This window comes from Pelophylax lessonae, assembly GCF_965119305.1.
Source record: "Pelophylax lessonae genome assembly, chromosome: 10".
Classification (NCBI taxonomy): Eukaryota; Metazoa; Chordata; class Amphibia; order Anura; family Ranidae; genus Pelophylax; species Pelophylax lessonae.
The window spans coordinates 184182556-184202444 of NC_138777.1; the positions used below are offsets into that span (position 1 = coordinate 184182556).

General features: G+C 42.0%; 1 protein-coding gene across 1 annotated transcript in view; it reads left to right on the plus strand.

The window, feature by feature from the left end:
* The window catches only part of LOC309565011 (beta,beta-carotene 15,15'-dioxygenase-like), a 50854-nt gene that overhangs the window by 11062 nt on the left and 19903 nt on the right, over window positions 1–19889 (plus strand). Inside the window, exons 2-6 of the mRNA XM_082269743.1 lie at window positions 5693–5821; window positions 7034–7163; window positions 8053–8200; window positions 13510–13657; window positions 14981–15195. Of these exons, the coding sequence (XP_082125869.1) occupies window positions 5693–5821; window positions 7034–7163; window positions 8053–8200; window positions 13510–13657; window positions 14981–15195 (770 nt within the window). The remainder of the gene's footprint in view (window positions 1–5692; window positions 5822–7033; window positions 7164–8052; window positions 8201–13509; window positions 13658–14980; window positions 15196–19889) is intronic.

The window sequence follows — 19889 nt, forward strand, 5'->3', positions numbered from 1 at the left end:
ATTATTGGGAAAAATTTCAAAATGTTGGCAGGTATGCAACAAAAAAACATCCCTTATATGCCTGATGTAACACAAACATACAACTTACTATAGCTTTATAAATGGAGAAATTGGAGCGTATAAAATGTGGGAAACCATAGAACAAAGAGGGAAGATTCCACCTTTAATCTGTGGAGCATGACATGATGACCTCTAATTTCACCTCATTGCACAATTTACTAATCAGGCATCCTCTCTTTCATAGAACCCAAAAGCTGTGAGGAAACTGGCTACTAATTAGGAATGTAAGCCTCTGCTGTTATTTCCTTTGATTTCTTTTTTTTTTTTTATACTATATTTATTGAGATTTGTAGAAAAATACATATAAACATAAACATGAGATCGAACTCTTTTTACAAAGGGTATAAAAGATATAAAACAGCATGGTTAATACACATGGTACAGTTGGCCTAGGGACCTAATGCCCCCCGGCGCAATGGGGTAAGCATAAATCAGTACAAAACAAATTAAGGAACACTGAACGAGTAAAGTACGTGGTATCTGGGTTAATGAGGGAAGTAAGATGCTGGGTAGGCACGAATAGACTGCCAAACATGAGACTGGTAGCGATGAAATAATTGGTAATGTATAAGAGGATAATGGAATGCAACAGGGGTTCCGTATGGCAGGGGCTTAAGGTAGAGAAGTAGACCCTGTTATATTCTGAGTGCTTGCAAAGTCCATGCGGGTGTTCCAGTTACTGAATGCGAAGGAGGATGTGTGAAGAGAAAGCTCCTCTGAGGGAAGAGAGTAGTCCATGAACTGACGCCATCTGCGTTCAAATTTCTTCATGTTTCCAGATTTGCTGGGTCATGGAGTCAGTTTTTTCCAGTAGGAAAAGTTTGAGAAGAGCCTGTTTAACTAGCGCCAGCCGTGGGGGGGCAGGATGGATCCAGGATTGCATTATAGCTCTGCGAGCCGCAAGAAGACAGATATGAGCCCACTGCGGAGTTGGCGTGATAGTTCCCGAGGAAGATTTGGCCGTCGACATATCATAGCTAAAAAGGCATAAAAGTGGTTCTGTCGGGAGACATAGAGATGTGACTTTGGAGATATAGCGCAGTACTTGATCCCAAAATGTAGCGATAGGGGGGCATTCCCACAGTCTGTGAAAAAGGGTTGGCCGAGGAGTATTACACCATGAGCAGGTGGCTGAAGAGGGGTCCAGTTTGTCATGGCGAAAGGGAAAGTAAGCTCTATGTGCTATCCGGAATTGGGTTTCACGCCAGGTTTCGTTGAGGACCAGGGAGCGAATTTTCTTGTAGCCCAGGAGGATTTGTTCCGGTGCTTCCAGGGAATTTAGGACGGGTGACCATGGTTTAAAAGGGATTGTGCCGTATTTGGATGCTTGGTGGGCCACTAGTTTATGGTAGATCTCCGAAATAGAGTAAGAGTCTTGATCAATGAGGGTGTCAATAGGTGAGCGTTGACAAGGGTTCTTGTCCGGGTGGGAGCAGGCCCTAATGTAGCTGCACAGTTGGTGATATTGGAACACGTGTGAGGGCGGTAGGGAGTATTGCCGCGCGATAGCAGCAAACGGGAGAGGAGAGCCCGACTTGTGGTCTATCATTCTTGAAACAGAGGTTAGTCCCAGAGAGGCCCATTTTTTGAAAGTGTTACAGTCCGTGGATGGGAGGAACATCGGATTACCAGTGATAGGTAGGTGGGGAGATATCATGGAGGGAAGGTCCATGAGCTTCCTCATTTCTCTCCAGGCAATCACTGTGTCCCTAATAAGTACATTCTTCCCCAGGTGATGTGGTAAAGCAGAAGGTCTTGTGTGGAGAATCGCTTGCAAGTTAAAGGGTGCCACCAGTGCTGATTCTAATTGATAGTTGGAGTAACGGTTTTTAGCGACCAGCCAGTCAATACCTTGTCTCAGGAGGCAGGAGAGGTTGTACAGTCTGATGTTTGGCAGCCCAGCTCCCCCCTCGCCCTTCGGGAGAGAAAGTTTTTTCAAGGAGATACGAGGTTTCTTCCCCCTCCATAGAAATTTCTGGAGGGCAGAGTGTAACCTGCGTACATCATAATGTTTCAGTAATAGTGGGAGAGTCTGTAAGGGGTACAGTAGTTTCGGGAAGGATACCATTTGAAAAAGGTGGCATCTCCCAAAGAGCGAGAGGGGGAGATCCGCCCAGGCTTCCATCTCCTGCACCATTTTGTTGAGAATTGGGGGATAGTTGAGAGAATATAGTGATGAGGGGTCCCTTCCTATCTTAACTCCCAAATACGTAATGTGGTGATTTGCCACCAATAACGGTGACGAGCCTATCCAGGAGCTGGCCAGCCGAGTGTTGAGAGGCAGGATTTCACTCTTATCAAAATTGATGCGCAACCCCGTGCACTTGCGAAAAGTTGAAAATACGTCCCTGAGTAGTGTAATGTCTGAGGAAGGCGACGTAGAAAAAAGCAGGATGTCATCGGCGAAAAGAGCCGACCGAAACAGCTGGTCTCCTACGCGAATACCGCTAACCCCTGAATCCGAGTTCAAAAATCGCGAGAGAGGCTCGATAGCCATGTTGAAGAGGAGAGGGGAAAGGGGGCATCCCTGTCTAGTGCCTTTGTTGAGCGGGATATCAGGGGAAGTAAAGGAAGGCGTAACGATACGTGCCGAGGGGGATGAGTTTGATTTCTTTTTAAACAATCTTCTTTTAAAGAGCAAGTAAACCCTCCTCTGCAACTTGTACCTATAGGTAAGCCTATGGTAAATATCTCCTAAACATGTACCGTTTAGGAGATATTTACTTTGCATGCAGCCAGTGACATCACTGGCGCATGCGCTCTCAAGGAACAGCCGCTAGTGCCGTTCCTTCAGAGCCCAGTGCCCTGACCGTCGGCTCCCACGCGCATTCATGGGAGTGACATCATCGCAGCTCCAGCCAATCAGAGGGCTGGATGCCGCAAACCCGGAAGAAGGATGACAGAACATGTCACCCATGAGACAGGTGAGCGGTCGGCACTGCAAGGCTTCCTTCTAAGGTAAGTATGTCATAATGAGCTGGTATGCGATGCATACTAGCTCATTATGTGTTTGTCTTTCAGGTGTTCATTTTTTTTTTTTTTAATAATTCTGAGGTTTACAACCTCTTTAAGTAAGAGGAAAGACAGCATGTTACAACTGTAATATTCTTTTCGCTTTTATATATATAGATTATTATTATTTTAAAAGTATTTACCGCTCTATAAAAGACAGTGCTTACCAGGAACCCTTGTTGTACATCATCCTCTCTCAAGGGCACCCAGATGGGAACTTTAATTTCAAGTATTCCCTAAATGAGTTTAAAGTAATACTAAACACACACGGTTTAATTTGCATTGTCCTTTCTATTTCTGTATATGGATACTGGCATTGTAATTATTTTAATAAAATAAAACATCTAAGTACCTTTTTCCTTATCGATATACAGCTGTCACATGACCCAGATCTTTCCTAGCCTGTATGCAGCTAAACATAAGCAGGAGGCGCTTTTAGTCCTCTGCTGTTGGTCATAAATAAACCTTTGAAATACAGATTAAAAATAAAAAATAATATCAATAAACTGTTTTAAATTGGCATACAAATATATATTTATATAAATAAATCTATATTATTTTGTGTAAATAACATGATGTGGGTGGATTTTTGCCTGTCACAGACTGTGTCACGCCCCTCCAGCCTGTGACTTAGAATGAGAGGGAGGTAAAGCCTCCAACGATCATGATGTAATATCCCGCCCCCCATTGTGTTTAGCTGGTTAGTAGACATGGAGTAGGAGGGAGGGAGTAGGCTGTCATTTACCACTGTGTATACACCCACATGTGTGACTCTATAGTTACATGGGCGGCTCAGATGTGATAGGGACGAAATGCTCAGCATAGAAACTCAATGGAAACAGAGCATGTGCAGAATTGCCTCAACAGCTGCCACATCCCTAGCTGAATTGGGGACAGAACAGAAGGTGGAGATAGAGAGCAGCAGGATCAACTAGGTTTTTTGTAGAATACAGAAAATGAATCTCATAGTGACTGAGTGAGTATGAACAGCATGTTATACACCATTTATCAATAGTTTTTTTTGGTTGTGATTTTGGTGACACTTTAAGGCTGGCTTCACATTTGTGCATTGCCAATATTTATGGTACAACTTGTATTATATTGCGACGCACAATCCAACGCAATTGGTGTTGCAATTCTTTCCACTGTTTTTCTATCTGAATGTTCTTTGCCAGTGCACCTAAATGCACATGCTTTATATAGTAACATAACACACAGATGGCAACCATCCGTATTGCGATGCATTAGCAGCCAATTAAAAATGAATGGGCTGCCTTAACACATAATATGTTAATGTGCATGCAGTAATGCCCATTACAAGTACAATACAAGGGTCTTGACCTCCTTCCTCAGGCCTGATGCACACTGCGTTTAGGGGCAGAAATCTGAACGCATCAAAACTGCGCTCCGGAGAAGGGCTTTTGGGAAGAAAAAACACCCAATGCATCTAAACGCAAGTAAAAGTGTCTAAGTTTATCTAAGTGTTAGGTGTGTTTAGTGCTTGTGTGTTTTCACATTTCAATGGCCAAAAAAATCTAATTTTCTGGCCAATGAAATAAACAAATGGTCAAGTGCTTGACATGTGACTATGTAAAATATATAAAATTCTAAAATGTTATCATGAATTTAAATCAGCAAGCAGAAGAACCCTCCAAACATGCAAACCCTGGGGTGCATGGACCATTTGTAGGAAACATGCGATACAGGTAATCAGTGTTTTGCTTCCCAAGCCACATAGACAAGCAGCTTGCTACATTTAACCCAATTGTGAGCTCATGTGTGTATGGAATGTAAATAGATTAACTGAAATTTGGCCGGTTCAGTAGGGAACATCTGAATTATATTCCATGTTTGGCTGTTCCAGCTTGAAAAAAGTCAATCTAACGATCAACTTCTGTTGAACGGGGATGTTGGAAAACTGTTGTCAATCAGTGGATGTAGCCAATCAGCTGCGGCTGCTGATTCATGTATTCTGACAGTGGAGTACAATGCTCCAGCAGGGAGGATTCCTCCATCCACCTCACTTGTGTAGATGAGGGAAATTTTTTTTTTTTCTATCAACCCACTGGCTGATCGAAAGAAGACAAGTGATTTAGGGTCCTTTCACACGGCCGTTCCGTGTGTCCGCAAATCATCCTATTTTTTTTGCGGATGATTTGCGGACATAATGTAAGTGAATGGCACTGCGGATGTCATACCATCCATCAATACCATCCACTGACATCCGATTTTCCTCCTTTCAGTTCTGTTCCGTTTTTTCGAATGGAACAGAACCCCATTTTTTCTTCCGTGTAAAAAACGGAAAGGAAGGAAAATCGGATGTCAGCGGTGTCATCCGCTGACATCCGCAGTGCCATATACTTACATTATGTCCGCATATCATCCGCAAATGGATAGGATGATATGCGGGCACACGGAGCGGATGACAGAAATGTCATCCGCTCCGTGGAAAAAAAAAAAAAAAAGTCCCGCAGCGGACCTTTCACACGGAGCGGCCGTGTGAAAAGACCCTTATGGTGAAAGAAGACAAGTGATCTATGGTGAAAGAAGACAAGTGATCTATGGTCAACCTTATCCTTATACAGAAATTGTTACAAACAACTTTGTCTTTGTTCTGCAGGGCACATACCAAACTGGCTGCAAGGAACTCTTCTTCGCAATGGTCCAGGAATTCACTGTGTTGGAGAGATGAATTATAATCACTGGTTTGATGGGCTATCTTTACTGCATAGTTTTACATTTAAAAATGGTAAGTTTTTGTTTCTCTCCATTTATACAAGAAAGAGGTTATAATTAAAGGGTAACTCCAGTTTCGTGGGGAAAAAAAATAGCAAATAAAGAAAAAACAATATAGCGTATACATTTGCAACACAAATCATATTGTAATTGAATGTTATTAAAGCTATATCGCTTGCCATGTCAACGTACCTCTGTAAAGTGTGGTCCTTACTCCTTAACTCAAAGCTAATCTGAGTTACCAGCTATGTATGGCACATATCTGTAGAGCAAGGCAAAAATTTAAAATAGGTAAGAAGGAGGCAGCCCTCTCACACCCGGAGCCCAACATTACTTAGCAGCCAAAATCCCCGTGTGTGTCCACACCAAATTTAACAAACCAACAAAGGCAACTGCTCAGATCAATTTATAAACTAGCAAAAAGGGGGAAATTGCACAAGACAATTTCGTTTTTTGTTTTTTTTGTCAAGCTGAAAATCAAGTTAGGAAAATGTTCTATTGCTCTGTATATTGCCCTGACCATGTTAACCTTTTTATTTTGTTTTAGAGTATTACATTTCTCTGAGCAGTTGCCATTGTTGCTTTATTCCTGGCAAAGTAAGGTTGTCTCCTAATAGTCCATCTACCCCAGCAAAGTATACTCACCAATCTTTGCTTCCTGGCCACCTCCCCACTGCAGGAGCCCACCCTGAGTGTAGGTGTTAAAGCTTACATCAAATGATCTTGATGTACTGCTATAAAGGACCCTTTCACATAGGGCAGATCTACCTGAGCTCAGCAGGGATCTGTCCGCTGATCCCCGCTGAGCAGGCAGATGACAGGTCTATGTCCGCTCTGCTATGCAAGAGCGGGCAAGGACGGAGCCTGCTCTCCTCTATGGGGAGGTCGAATAGAAATGGACTGCATGTGAATTCCGATCCACTGGACGGATGGTGAACGTATCGCCATACGTCTGTTTTCAGTGTATTTTGTCAGATCAGATGCCAGGCGGATGTCAGAGGACACGTTCGCAGACATCCACCTCCCCATAGAGGAAAATGGGTGGGACGATCGGGTCCGCCTGAAAAAATGGACAGGCAGATCTGATCATGTGCAAGAGCCAAACACCTGGTGTTCTGGCCAATCTAAGATTAAAGCTGAACTCCAAACAAATACAAAGATGAAGTCAAAATAAGAAATTTCATTAATGCAATATATTGTATTGTTGCATCATTTTTTTTTGCAGGTGAAGTATACTACAGAAGTAAATTCCTGCGTAGTGACACCTATAACTCCAACATGGAGTCCAAGAGAATAGTGGTGTCAGAATTTGGCACCATGGCTTATCCAGACCCCTGCAAAAATATCTTCGCTAAGTAAGTTGCAAACTGTTCGCTTCTATTGCTTTCATGTGTCGATACTTTAAAGTGACCCTGTTTGTAGTTGGAGTAAATAATACTAAGCCTAGCTTGTAAGTAGAAGGCATATACTACCTTTCTGGCAACCAATGTCTTGGTTGTGTCACTTGTGGGTGTGCTGATTACCTGCCCCCCCGTGCGCTTTGGTTCCTCCCGCCAGCCCCTATGACTCATAGTGATGTAGGAGTTGGCAAGAGGATCCACAGCATCCTAAGGGTAAGCAAGGATTTGACACTCATGAAAGTGTCAATAACCTGCAGCAGTAGGAGATTAAGGATGCAGAAGAGTTTTAACCTGTGAAAAAAGTATTTATCTTCTTTTAATGACTGGGCCCGTTTTGATTTCCTCCACTTACTGAAAGGGGCAAATCTGTGGTCAAAACTTAGCTATGAGCAGCAGTAACTTGCAAACTAAGTTTTAGAACTTAACATCTGCTGCAGAAATTCTCATCTGGCAGCAGCCCGAGCCTCCATCATTATACCCATAGCTTTACCCAACACCTAACACATTAACACAACTCTTGTTATTAAACAGCAGACCTAGCCATTGGGACCAATGGCATATGCTATAATAGTGCATTGGCGTACCACTCTGAATGGTTGGCAATGCACAGAGTGAAGGAGGCCTTAAAACTCTAAGCACAAGAAAAAATTAACTCCTGCAATGCCCCCCCCCCACCCCTTACACTGAAAGGGTTAAACACTTTTTAGGTATAGGGGATTTCAGAGGAGGCTGTATTACTTACTATTTCCATGCAGTTATAAATGCTCTAGCCACTAATAACTATAGGATTAGTAATTAAAAACCATCGCATTCCACCTTTAATGCTTTATCGCTTACATAACAGAGCCTTCACGTACCTGTCACATGTGGTGCCTGAGTTCACTGATAATTGCTTAATCAACATCATAAAGTTTGGAGATGATTATTATGCTTCTTCTGAAACCAACTTTATCAGAAAAATTGATCCACAGACGTTGGATACCCTAGAAAAGGTATTTAGGTGTAATAACTGTTTATTTTTCTACTTTGTAGATTAGAATTACATTATACTCATTATATTAACCAGCTCTTAACTGACTGCCTTCTCTATATATAATGATGTAAGACTTCCGTTTAGTGTACATTGTACAGAAGGGAAATGAGCGTGCAAGCGTCCCTAATAGCCTCATATTCTGGTGCATGGTTCAGCTGCCGGCTCCATCAGCTCCTCAGATTAGTTTGTAATAGAACACTCCAAAAAATTGGCCTATAACACATAATGCAAATGTTGGGCTGCTAGGGTTTGCCATCCAAAGTGATTGCTGATCATTAGGGATGATCGAACTTTTGAAAAGTTCGGTTCGGCCAGAACATCCGAACTTCCTGAAAGTTCGGCCCGGATTTCAGAACCCCATTGAAATCAATGGGACCCGAACTTCGGTAATCAAAAAACACAATTTTTAAGCCCTAAAACCCAATAAACGCCCCTAAAAAGTGCCCAGGGTTCTGGGTCATGCCCCATTAACTATTAATCACACAAAAAAAGTTCTTAAAAATTGTCATTTTTGATAAAAAAGCCAATTATTGAAAAAAAAAAAAAAAAAAAGAGATTTTTTGATTTTTACTTTGAATTTCGTATCTGGGGGGTCTAAAAGGTGTGCATGTGAAGTTTCAGCTCTGTAGCATGTCCAGAACCAGAAAAAAAAAGATTGTTTGTATTAGAACACTTTCTTTCAGGACAGGTAGTTAGCTTCTCTCCCGGTTTAATAGAAGGCATTTTTTGGGGTTCTTTTCAGTCAGGAAAAACATCTGAACTTGTGTATAGTGGTACTGTGCACAAGTTCTGATGTTTTGCCTGCCTCTAAAACCCCCCAAAAAATGCCAGCAAAAACACACCTGGGCATTTTTTTTTTGACGCTAGTGTTTTTTTGGCATTTTTTTGGGTTCTTTTGAGGCAGGCAAAACATCTGAACATGTGTATAGGGGGTATATATACACATATATGTCTGAATATATACCCCTAGACATATATAGGTGTGATAGTAGCAGAAATATATTACTGTAAATGATTTCATTAGCGCAAGCATTTATTTCTGCTACTATCACACCTATATATGTCTAGGGGTATATATTCAGACATATATGTGTATATATACCCCCTATACACATGTTCAGATGTCATGTCTGACATCAAACATGTCCTCAAAAAAGCACTGACAGTGGCAGCCCCTGCAGCATAAAAAATGCTTGCTGGTGAGAAGCCATAATGGTGTTCCGAAGCTATTCAGAGAAATAATCATTTCTCTATTGCGGTCACCCTGACATGGAAGGGTTTGGTCACCCTGCCATGGCAGTCACTGTCAGTTCACCCTACACTACATTACGGTCACCCTGGTATGGAAGGGTTTGGTCAGCCTGCCATGGCAGTCAGTTTCCCCTACACTACATTACGGTCACCCTGGTATGGAAGGGTTTGGTCAGCCTGCCATGGCAATCAGTTTCCCCTACACTACATTACGGTCACCCTGGTATGGAAGGGTTTGGTCAGCCTGCCATGGCAGTCAGTTTCCCCTACACTACATTACGGTCACCCTGGTATGGAAGGGTTTGGTCAGCCTGCCATGGCAGTCAGTTTCCCCTACACTACATTACGGTCACCCTGGTATGGAAGGGTTTGGTCAGCCTGCCATGGCAGTCAGTTTCCCCTACACTACATTACGGTCACCCTGGCACTTCATACTTTCCCTACAGAAACTAATTTTTTGAAGCTAACTTAAGTGTAAAGGAGCACTCTAACTACACTAGATATCCCTTTCCTCACACTAAAAATAGCTAAATGACACTTTTAAAGTAAAATTAACAGAACTGCTTCCACTCTCTTCCATGTCCAGTATAAGAATGCTAGGAATTTGGCGGGGGCGATCTTATATACTGGGGGGCGTATTCACTAATGATTGGTCTAGGGACCCCCTAGTCACTCCAATCACATTCCTAGCATTCTCCTGCCCCCTCAATTGGCTTTTGCTAATGGTTCTGGTCCAATCACGGGCTTTTAAAGCCCATTTCCTGAAGCATTGCATTTTGGGCGGTTCTGGTTGCCGAATTCCGAACTTTTTGGGCAAAAAGTTCTAAATTCGGCCGAACCTCGAACACCCAATGTTCGGGCCGAACCGATGGTCGACCCGAACCGTTCGATCATCCCTACTGATCATGTGATTACTGTCAGCACTCAGCTCTGTTGTAGTGGTCCCTGCAGGCTGGAGGCTTCATTAACAAAATAGATTTTAGCCCACAGATGACACTGTAGTTGTCACTGCCGCCAGAAGGTGGCAGAGTGCCTCTGTTTACTATTGATACAAATACAACATTGCAATTAACAATAGTTATTGTAATAAGAATGAAGCATTTTAATTATATTTATGCTGTTCAAAATAATAGACAATGTAACTATCAGCATCCATTTCAGCCCTATCCCAGGCCTTCATTAGGGCTACATTTATATATAAAGGAACCCATTAGAAAGAGAAACATATACTATATTGTCAAAAGTATTGGGAAACCTGCCTTTACACCCACAGAAACTTTAATGGAATCCCAGTCTTAGTCCGTAGGGTTCAAAATTGAGTTGGCCCAATCCTTGCGGCTATAACAGCTTCAACTCTTCTGGGAAGGGTGTCCACAAGGTTTAGGAGTGTGTTTATGGGAATGTTTGACCATTATTTCAGAAGCGCATTTGTAAGGTCAGGCACTGATATTGGAGAGAAGGCCTGGCTCGCAGTCTCCACTCTAATTCATCCCAAAGGTGTTCTATTGGGTTGAGGTCAGTACTCTGTGCAGGTTAGTCAAGTCCCTCCGCCCCAAAATCGCTCATCCATGTCTTTATAGACCTTGCTTTATGCACTGGTCCAAATCATTTAGTTGGTGTGAAGGGAAATCTTAAGGTGTCAGCATACCTAGACATTTTGGACAAATTTTTGCTCCCAGCTTTGTGGGAACAGTTTGGGGATGGCCCCTTCCTGTTCCAACATGACTGCACACCAGTGCACAAAGCAAGGTCCATAAAGACATGGATGAGCAAGTACAGGGTGGAGGAACTGTACTGGCCTGCACAGAGCCCTGACCTCCACCCCATAGAACACCTTTGGGATATACTAGAGCAGAGACTGCAAGCCAGGAATCTTCCCCAACATCAGTGCCTGACCTCACAAATGCGCTTCTGGAAGAATGTTCAAACATTCCCATAGACACACTCCTAAACCTTGTGGACAGCCTTCCCAGAAACTTTTACGCTGTTATAGCTGCAAGGAATGGGCCAACTCAATATTGAACCCTACAGACTAAGACTGGGATGCCATTAAAGTTCATGTGCGTGTAAAGGCAGGCGTTCCAATACTTTTGGTAATATAGTGTATATATCCGTAGGGGACTGGAATTAAGACAGATTACTATATAAATTGTCCATACCATTGGTAACAAGGACATTTATGCAATCCTAAAGATCAGATACAGAGAACAAGGTATACAGGTGTAGAAATACCCAGGCGAAATAGGACATAGAAGCACTGCATCCAAATTGTACATGCAAAACAATTCAAGAGTGTCAAAAGTGAAAACCAAAAATAATACTACATGTGATGCAAATAAATCATAAACTTATATACAAATCCAAATTCACAATTAAACTTTGTGGTTGTAATGTCTCCAGGTAATAGATCCACTGAACTTCCTGTTTTTTCAGAAGTTCTCTAATACCACCTTCTCCCAAGGCCAGTATATGATCATTGATCAAGAAACCATTTAAACTTCCATAACAAGAAAGTATTTGCAATCTGAATAGAAATAAGATATACTGTTGCACAAATAGGCAAAACAAAACTTAGACATTTTGTACATGCAAAATGACCCAGGAGTGCTTAAAGTGATTGTAAACGATCACCTTGTCAAACAACCCATTCGGTTTAAAATAGAAATGAAAGGCAACACATTTTTGTATAGGTTTAAAAAAAAAAAAAAACATTATAAATACCTTTTCCCTTTTTATAAATGATGTCAGATCCTCTGTTCTCAGCTGCATAAGAGCTGGGAGGAGGAGAAACTGCAGTACATTGAGCTTCCCAGTGAATAGCTGTGCAGCGAGGAAGTTTCAGGACAAGTCTGATCATTGGAGGAGAGCACACTGTGTTCCCAGCATAGCTAGAGAACTCATCTCAAAGACGGTATATAATCAATATGTAATGATTAGCGCAGATTCTTATAATTCCCAAATTAACTAGGTCAATGATATCCCCTAAAGCAAAAGTGCATAATTTCGGTATATAATCGATAAATGTATAAAAAAAAGTTGGGACACAGTATGCAATTTTTCTTTAAAATTCCTAGCTCAAGGAAGATCAGTAGATTGATCACAGAATACCAAAATTGAATTGTATAATTTCACAGTCAAAATAAAGTGTGCCCCATCTGTAGGTGCTGCAGCATTCGTTAAATCTCTTACTTTCATTCAGCACTCTCTTATCTACATCAAATGCCTGGCACTACAGCTGAGGCCCTCTATAGCAAGTTGACTACCAGTTAGAACTCATGTTTTTGTCCTGATGACTGTTGATACTGGGACAGAAAGTAAAAGAAAATCTGATATTTTACAGTTGTTGCCAGGAAAAGAGTGGATTAAAAATCTCCCAGTGAGGCTACTGGTTCTGGTAACAAATGTCAAAGGTGGGATTTCTTTTTACTTTGGGAGCATTCATCTAAATTCCTGTTGTATCTCTGGGACAGGAAGTGAGGGCAAATGTCCCTAGTGGATATAAAGATAAACAAAAGGAAACCCCCCTATGGGTAACGGGATTTTAAAGGCCAAAGGAACACCACAAAAATGTGTAAAAGGTATACATTTAATATTTCAAGTTAAAATCACAAGTATACATGTGTACATGCATAGAAAAATAATATATAATACAAAAAAAGGGATATAAAATCATATCCTGATCACTGAGAAATAGTGATAAAGCACTGGTTTCCAACGCACCCAACGCGTTTCGGGACAGTACCCTTCGTCAGGGTGGTGGCTATGAGAAATCATGTGCATAAATCGCTTTTCGGTAATCAAGAGTACAGAAATAATAATGAATGCAAAAGAACAACATGGATATAAAGATGGATAGATAGATAGATAGATAGATAGATAGATAGATAGATAGATAGATAGATAGATAGATAGATAGATAGATAGATAGATAGATAGATAGATAGATAGATAGATAGATAGATAGATAGATGTCATATCTAACTATTCCTAATCTTTTAGAATTTGGCTTTTTTGCAGGTAGACTATGTGAAGTATGTTACGGTTAATTTGGCCACATCTCATCCACATTATGACAGTGCTGGCAACACAATAAATATGGGAACATCAATTGTTGACAAAGGGAAAACAAAATACTTGTTGTTTAAGGTTCCTCCTGTAGCTGCAGGTAAGATGGAGCAAACCACTCAACCTAATAGCTTCTTTTAAATTAAATTCACTTAGGCCCCTTTCACACTTATGCAACGCGATTTTACTGCGATTTTGCGGCGCAATTTTGGCGTGACTTTGCCGCGATTTTGATGTGATTTTGAAAGCAATGACTATGGCTATGGCTCAAAACGCAATCAAATAGTGGCAAAGTAGTGCAGGAACTACTTTGAAGTCGGTGCGACTTCAAAACGCACTGATATGAATGGGGCTCATTGGAAATAATGGAAAACGACTCGTCATGCAATTTTGCGGTCCAAAATCGCAGGACAAGTCGCACTAGTGTGAAAGGGGCCTTACTGACAATTTAATGGAATCTGGATAATATGATTCTTAGTATTAATTTAAATTAAAACCAAGGGTGGAAGGAAAGAAAATTGCTCGTCCCCATCAATACATTTGTTGTTGATGGGGGGAGTGCCCCCGCAGCGCTATTGTGTTCTGCTGGCTTGGGGACGCGGGGAGCCTTCCAGACCACAATGATCACTACTAGCGGCTATAGCTGCCAGCAGTAATCGCATGCCAAAAATCAAACAGAATGGTGGTACTCAAGTCTATTGATAGATCGACTTAAGTACAATCAGCCTGCCCATACATGGATCACAAATCGGCTGGTCCTTGATGAACTGGTTGAATTTCAATCCATGTATCTCCGGCTTAAGGTCTGAAGTGCATGCAGAGATTGAATATGAATAATGAGTTTAACTTGTCCTTAGCAGTAAAACTATGATTGCAAAAATGTAAAACAATCTATGTCTACAATGCAGTACCGTTCACTGGCTGCAGGTTGTCTAATCCTTGTGAACACGACACTTAGGCCCCTTTCACACAGGCGGACCGTTCAGATCCGCCTGTCCATTTTTTTGGCGAATCTGAACGGATGCCTCATGTATCTCTATGGGGCATCGGATGTCAGCGGAGACATGTCCGCTGACATCTGATCCGTCAAATCTGGACAGATGGAAACCCTATTTTCCATCCATGCAGTGGATAGTATCGGATGGGATTGGATGAGAACGGACAGACGGTCTGTTCCCATCTAATTCCCCCATAGAGAACAACGGGACCTGACAGCTCTGTCTCCGCACATAGTGCGGAAACACAGCTGCCATTCTCCTGCTCAGCGATCCCCCGCTGAGAAAAACGGAGTCCGCCTGAGGGACTCCCTGTGTGAAAGGGGCCTTAATGTGGAAAAGTTTGCTGGCCCCTGAGCTACAGCTTTAATTTTATAACATAGTTGTAATAGAAATAAAAATGTTTATGTGACATTATTCTGTTGTAGATAATAACAAGTCTCCATTGAAGAATGCTGAGGTTCTATGCTCCATTACTGCCCATCATCTTCTAAGCCCCAGCTACTACCATAGCTTTGGTATGACAGAGAATTACATCATCTTCATAGAACAGCCCTTAAAGCTGGAAATTATGAAACTTGCAACTGCCTACTTCCGCAATGTTAACTGGGCTTCATGCATTAGCTTCAATAAAGATGACAAGGTATGATCCAGGGCATCTACAAATATGGAATACATGAGCCACATGCTTAGCTAAATGTACTGCAGGATTTAAAATGTTTAAATGTTAGAAAAAGGAACTTGATTCACAGATGCATTTCAAATAATTAGTTATATTTGAGAATATAAAGGGGCTTTCCAGTTTAAATGGAAATCAGCTAGTTTTTGGCACAATGCTTTAGCATTGCGAACAAGTAATAATTCTAAAGCTGTTGTAGGAGACAATTTAGGCCTTGTTCACATAGGCATACTACAGTGTACACCCATGCAAAGGCCATGTTTATCCTGAACTTAGATTCATAAGTATTCCGTGCATCCCTATGCAGGGAGTTCCATTTATGTCAATTAGGACGCAGCAGCTGCAAGGATACAGCCACTGCACCCAGCAGACAATATGCTTTTGGTGTGGATGTCATATCATTTGTGCCCATGTAGCCTCAGTTAGGGATGATCGAACGGTTCCGGTCGACCATCGGTTCGACCCGAACATTGACTGTTCGAAATTCGGCCGAATTCCGAACTTTTTGCGGAAAAAGTTCGGAATTCGGCAACCAGAACCGACCAAAATGCAATGGGACAGGAACTGGGCTTTAAAAGCCTGTGATTGGACCAGAACCATCAGTAAAAGCCAACTGAGGGGGCAGGAGGATGCTAGGGATGTGATTGGAGTGACTAGGGTGTCCAGAGGCCAATCAGTAGTGAATACGCCCCCCAGTATATAAGATAGCCCAGCCAAATCTCTAGCACTGTAATACAGGGGCTGTGGAAGAGAGTGGAAGCAGTTCTGTTACTCCTGCTTCAAAAGTGTCATTTAGCAATTATTAGTGTGAGGAAAGGGATATCTAGTGTAGTTAGGGTACTATTTTCCACTATAGTTAGATTTAATAATCTAGTTTCTGTAGGGAATGTGTTAAGTGTCAGGGTGACTGTAGTGTAGGGTGAACTGACTCTGACTGCTATGGCAGGGTGACCAAACTCTTCCATGTCAGGGTGACCTCCATAGAAAAAAGATCATTTGTCTTAGAATTGCAGTAGAGCAGGGATATGTCTCCGCTCCTGTCACACCTGGCCGTTTTTGTTGCAGGCGTTTATTGGGCTTTTTTGTGGATGTCTTTGGAGGCAGGCATGACATCTGAACTTCTGTGTAGGGGTATATATACACACACACACATATATGTATATATACACATACACTCATATAGGTGTGAAAGTAGCGGAACCCTATGCCTGCGCTAATGAAATTATTTGCAGTTGCAGGCATAGGGCTCCGCTCCTATCATACCTATATGTGTGTATGTGTATATATACGTACATATATGTGTGTTTGTGTATATATACCCCTACACAGAAGTTCAGATGTCATGCCTGCCTCCAAAGACGTCCACAAAAAAGCCCAATAAACGCTTGCAAAAAAAACGGCCAGGAGTGAAAATAGCGGAGCCATATCCCTGCTCTACTGCAATTCTAAGACAAACAATCTTTTTTCTTCTGGTTCTGGACATGCTACAGAGCTGAAACTTCACAGGTACACTTTTTAGACCCCCCAGACACTAAATCCAAAGAAATCTAATTTTTTTTCTAAAATTTTTTCAATAATTGGCTCTCTATCAAAAATTACAATTTTTAAGAACTTTTTTTTGTGTGATTAATAGTCCCTGGGGCATGACCCAGAACCCTAGGCACTTTTTAGGGGCATTTATTGGGTTTTAGGGCTTCAAAATGGTGTTTTTTGATTACCGAAGTTGGGGTCCCATTGATTTCAATGGGGTTCTGGAATCCAGACCCGAACTTTTGGGAAGTTCGGGTGTTCTGGTCGAACCGAACTTTTCAAAAGTTCGATCATCCCTAGCCTCAGTATAACAATTGACATTAATGGGACTGCCTGCATAGACATGCATGGATAACCTGTGCATCCCCATGTGGGTAAACACGGCCCTTGCAAGGGTATACACTGCAGTACTCCCATGTAAATCTTATTCAGGCCTTTGCAATACGGTAGTGCATGTGCCTTGCATTAAGGCAGTCCTATTTATTTGAACAGGTTGCTAACTGACCTGAAATTGAAACAATACTTTTTTTCTGAATCAGCACACCACATTGCATGGCAGTCCAATATGATGCATTGTGGTGTGCTTTAATGTAAGTGCACTTGTGGTGCATTGGTTTAGTGTGTTGAGAATCCACTCATCACAGTAAATGTATTGCTGCATTTGCGTTTCCATAACGCATAGGTCTGAATGGGTCTTTTTGGGAAGGGTTAGACCATCTGTAAAGTTTTTATTGCGGTCTGTGTCCCCATTTGAGAGATTCACACCTTTATTTGTACTGGTGACCATTCTTTCACATGGGGCTTCCCATCAGGTCCGCCTGTCAGTTTTTCAGAAGGACCCAATTGGATGCTCCATGCACCCCTAATGGAGAAATTTTCCATTTGGGAAACCAGTTGCAGGGACAGCTGTCTAAGAGGGGGAATACTCTCACTTTGGGAAATTTCCTCTAACTGCCTGTAGAGTCTGTGGGACAGAACATAAAGGTAAACAACAAACTACCTAGTATGGGTTTTTAAACTTCCCTACTTTATGTTAAAACGTTTCTGTCTCATTGATTGAGGAACACAGGATTCAGACAATTGGGTTATACTGTCACCTACAGAAGGCTGTGGACACTGGCAAACAAAAAAACAGTGACCAGCCAAAATAATCTCTCCCTCTCTCAGAATGCCTCATTTTTTGCCAGTATCCTAGGAGAATGTTCTTCTTTTCTCTACTAAAAATGTAACTGTTTTTGCTAGCTATTGTTTCCTACTTTCAAGATTTTTTGTTTTTATCCCAATTAAGATTCTCCTACAGACTGCTTGAGCTAGTCTCGATACACAGCTTTTAGGATCAGCATATCCTCAGCATTATCTTTGGGGAGGTCATACCTGGACCTAACTGGACTGGAAGATTGCAGGGCTAGCTTAGAATGTGACCTTCAGCACTAGGGCCCACATTTTTGCACTTCTTAGACCTGAGTGTACTGTGTTTTATGGGTCCAGGGCTATGGCACAACCTCTGGTGCGACCCATTCTCTGAGTGTCCAATTTGTGAGTAGGCTTCATAGAGTGAAAAGCAGAAGCTACCTTGTAAAAGAGGTCAATGGGTGCCATTATTACCTCGTAATAGAGGTCAATGGGTGCCATTATAAACTTAGGTGGAGTGGCACATGTGCACACTCCGCTGTCTTCTTCCTGACATTCATTGTGAGGTAACACTTTCCCACCATTGCTCCTTTCTCGAGTGACACACGCCTCCTCCCCAGTTGGTCTTTTCTGCCCACCTACAGTAACATGGTCACCTTCTGCTGTCTATACCTCTCCTGCTACCGGCAGCCAGTTTGTAGTATTCAAGGCTTAGTCTTGTGCCTTGAGCATTGTTGTTCCTGCCTTTGCAGCACAACAAGTTGGATCCCAGACACAAGGGAAACAGTCCTTCTTTAATGCGTCTTTCCAACTCATGGTCTGCTAACAATTCCACTGCTGCCAGTGTGCTGGAGGGCCTGACAATGACAGCATAGAATGTTCTCTTCTGTTTGAGTTCTCAGAGTCTCTCAGTCCTGTTAGGCATGGCTCCCTCCTCAGCTCTATCGGGGAGAGGTTAATCACTATTATACAGGCCAATAATGTGCCTCCATATCTTCCCCTGCAGAATCAGTCTCTGATCTGCGTGGGACATTATTGGGCTTTGGAAAATCTGCCACATAGGCTCCGCCTGATGAAGAGTCTCAAAAATCTTTAATGGATGATATGGCTCCTGTGGAGTTGCAGGCAGCAACAGGGGCAGTCCCATTCAACCAGTTCCCTCCAGAATAGTACAAATCAACATTTTGGCATTGTGGAGCAACTTCAGTCTCTGAAAAACCAAATTGCCTGCCTGATAATGAAGACTAGATTATCTCTGACCTGGTGGCTGAGAAGTCCGGTTTTGAAGTTGAGGAAATCCCTCCTGCCAATCCCTTACGGAGACTGTCACGATGGGTGCCAGCCTGAATGGCTGGGTATGAGTGCTAGACATACTGCATAGTACATAGAGATACTGTAGCTTGCTACTGCATTGTGTATACACGTTAATTAAAAGAACTATTACGTGAGACCTTGTAACACTAACGAGTCACATGACACCGAGGGGGGAGGGAAATGGCTAATTGGGCCCAATTTGGACATTTTCACTTAGGGTTGTACTCACTTTTTTTGGCAGCAGTTTAGACTTTAATGACTGTGTGTTGACTGGAGTTATTTACACTGTTGTACAAGCTGTACACTCACTACTTTACATTGTAGCAAAGTATCATTTCTTCAGTGTTGTCATATCAAAAGCTATAAATAAAATATTTACAAACATGTGAGGGGTGTACTCACTTTTGTGAGATACTGTATATACCACAAACATAAACTGATAAAGGTGTGGGGTACAATGACTCTGGTTCCAGGGGACGATGTGGCCACCAAATATATGATGAACCTAGTCAGATACAATATTTTTAAGTACAATAAAAAATGTATAAAAAAATATATTAAATAAGAAAATAGGTAACATGGTGGCTATTATAGTCAGCCAGCTCTTGTGTGTCTATAAAACCACAACTGACATGGCTGCTTCAGGGCCTGAGGAAGGAGCATGCATGCTCCAAACACGCATT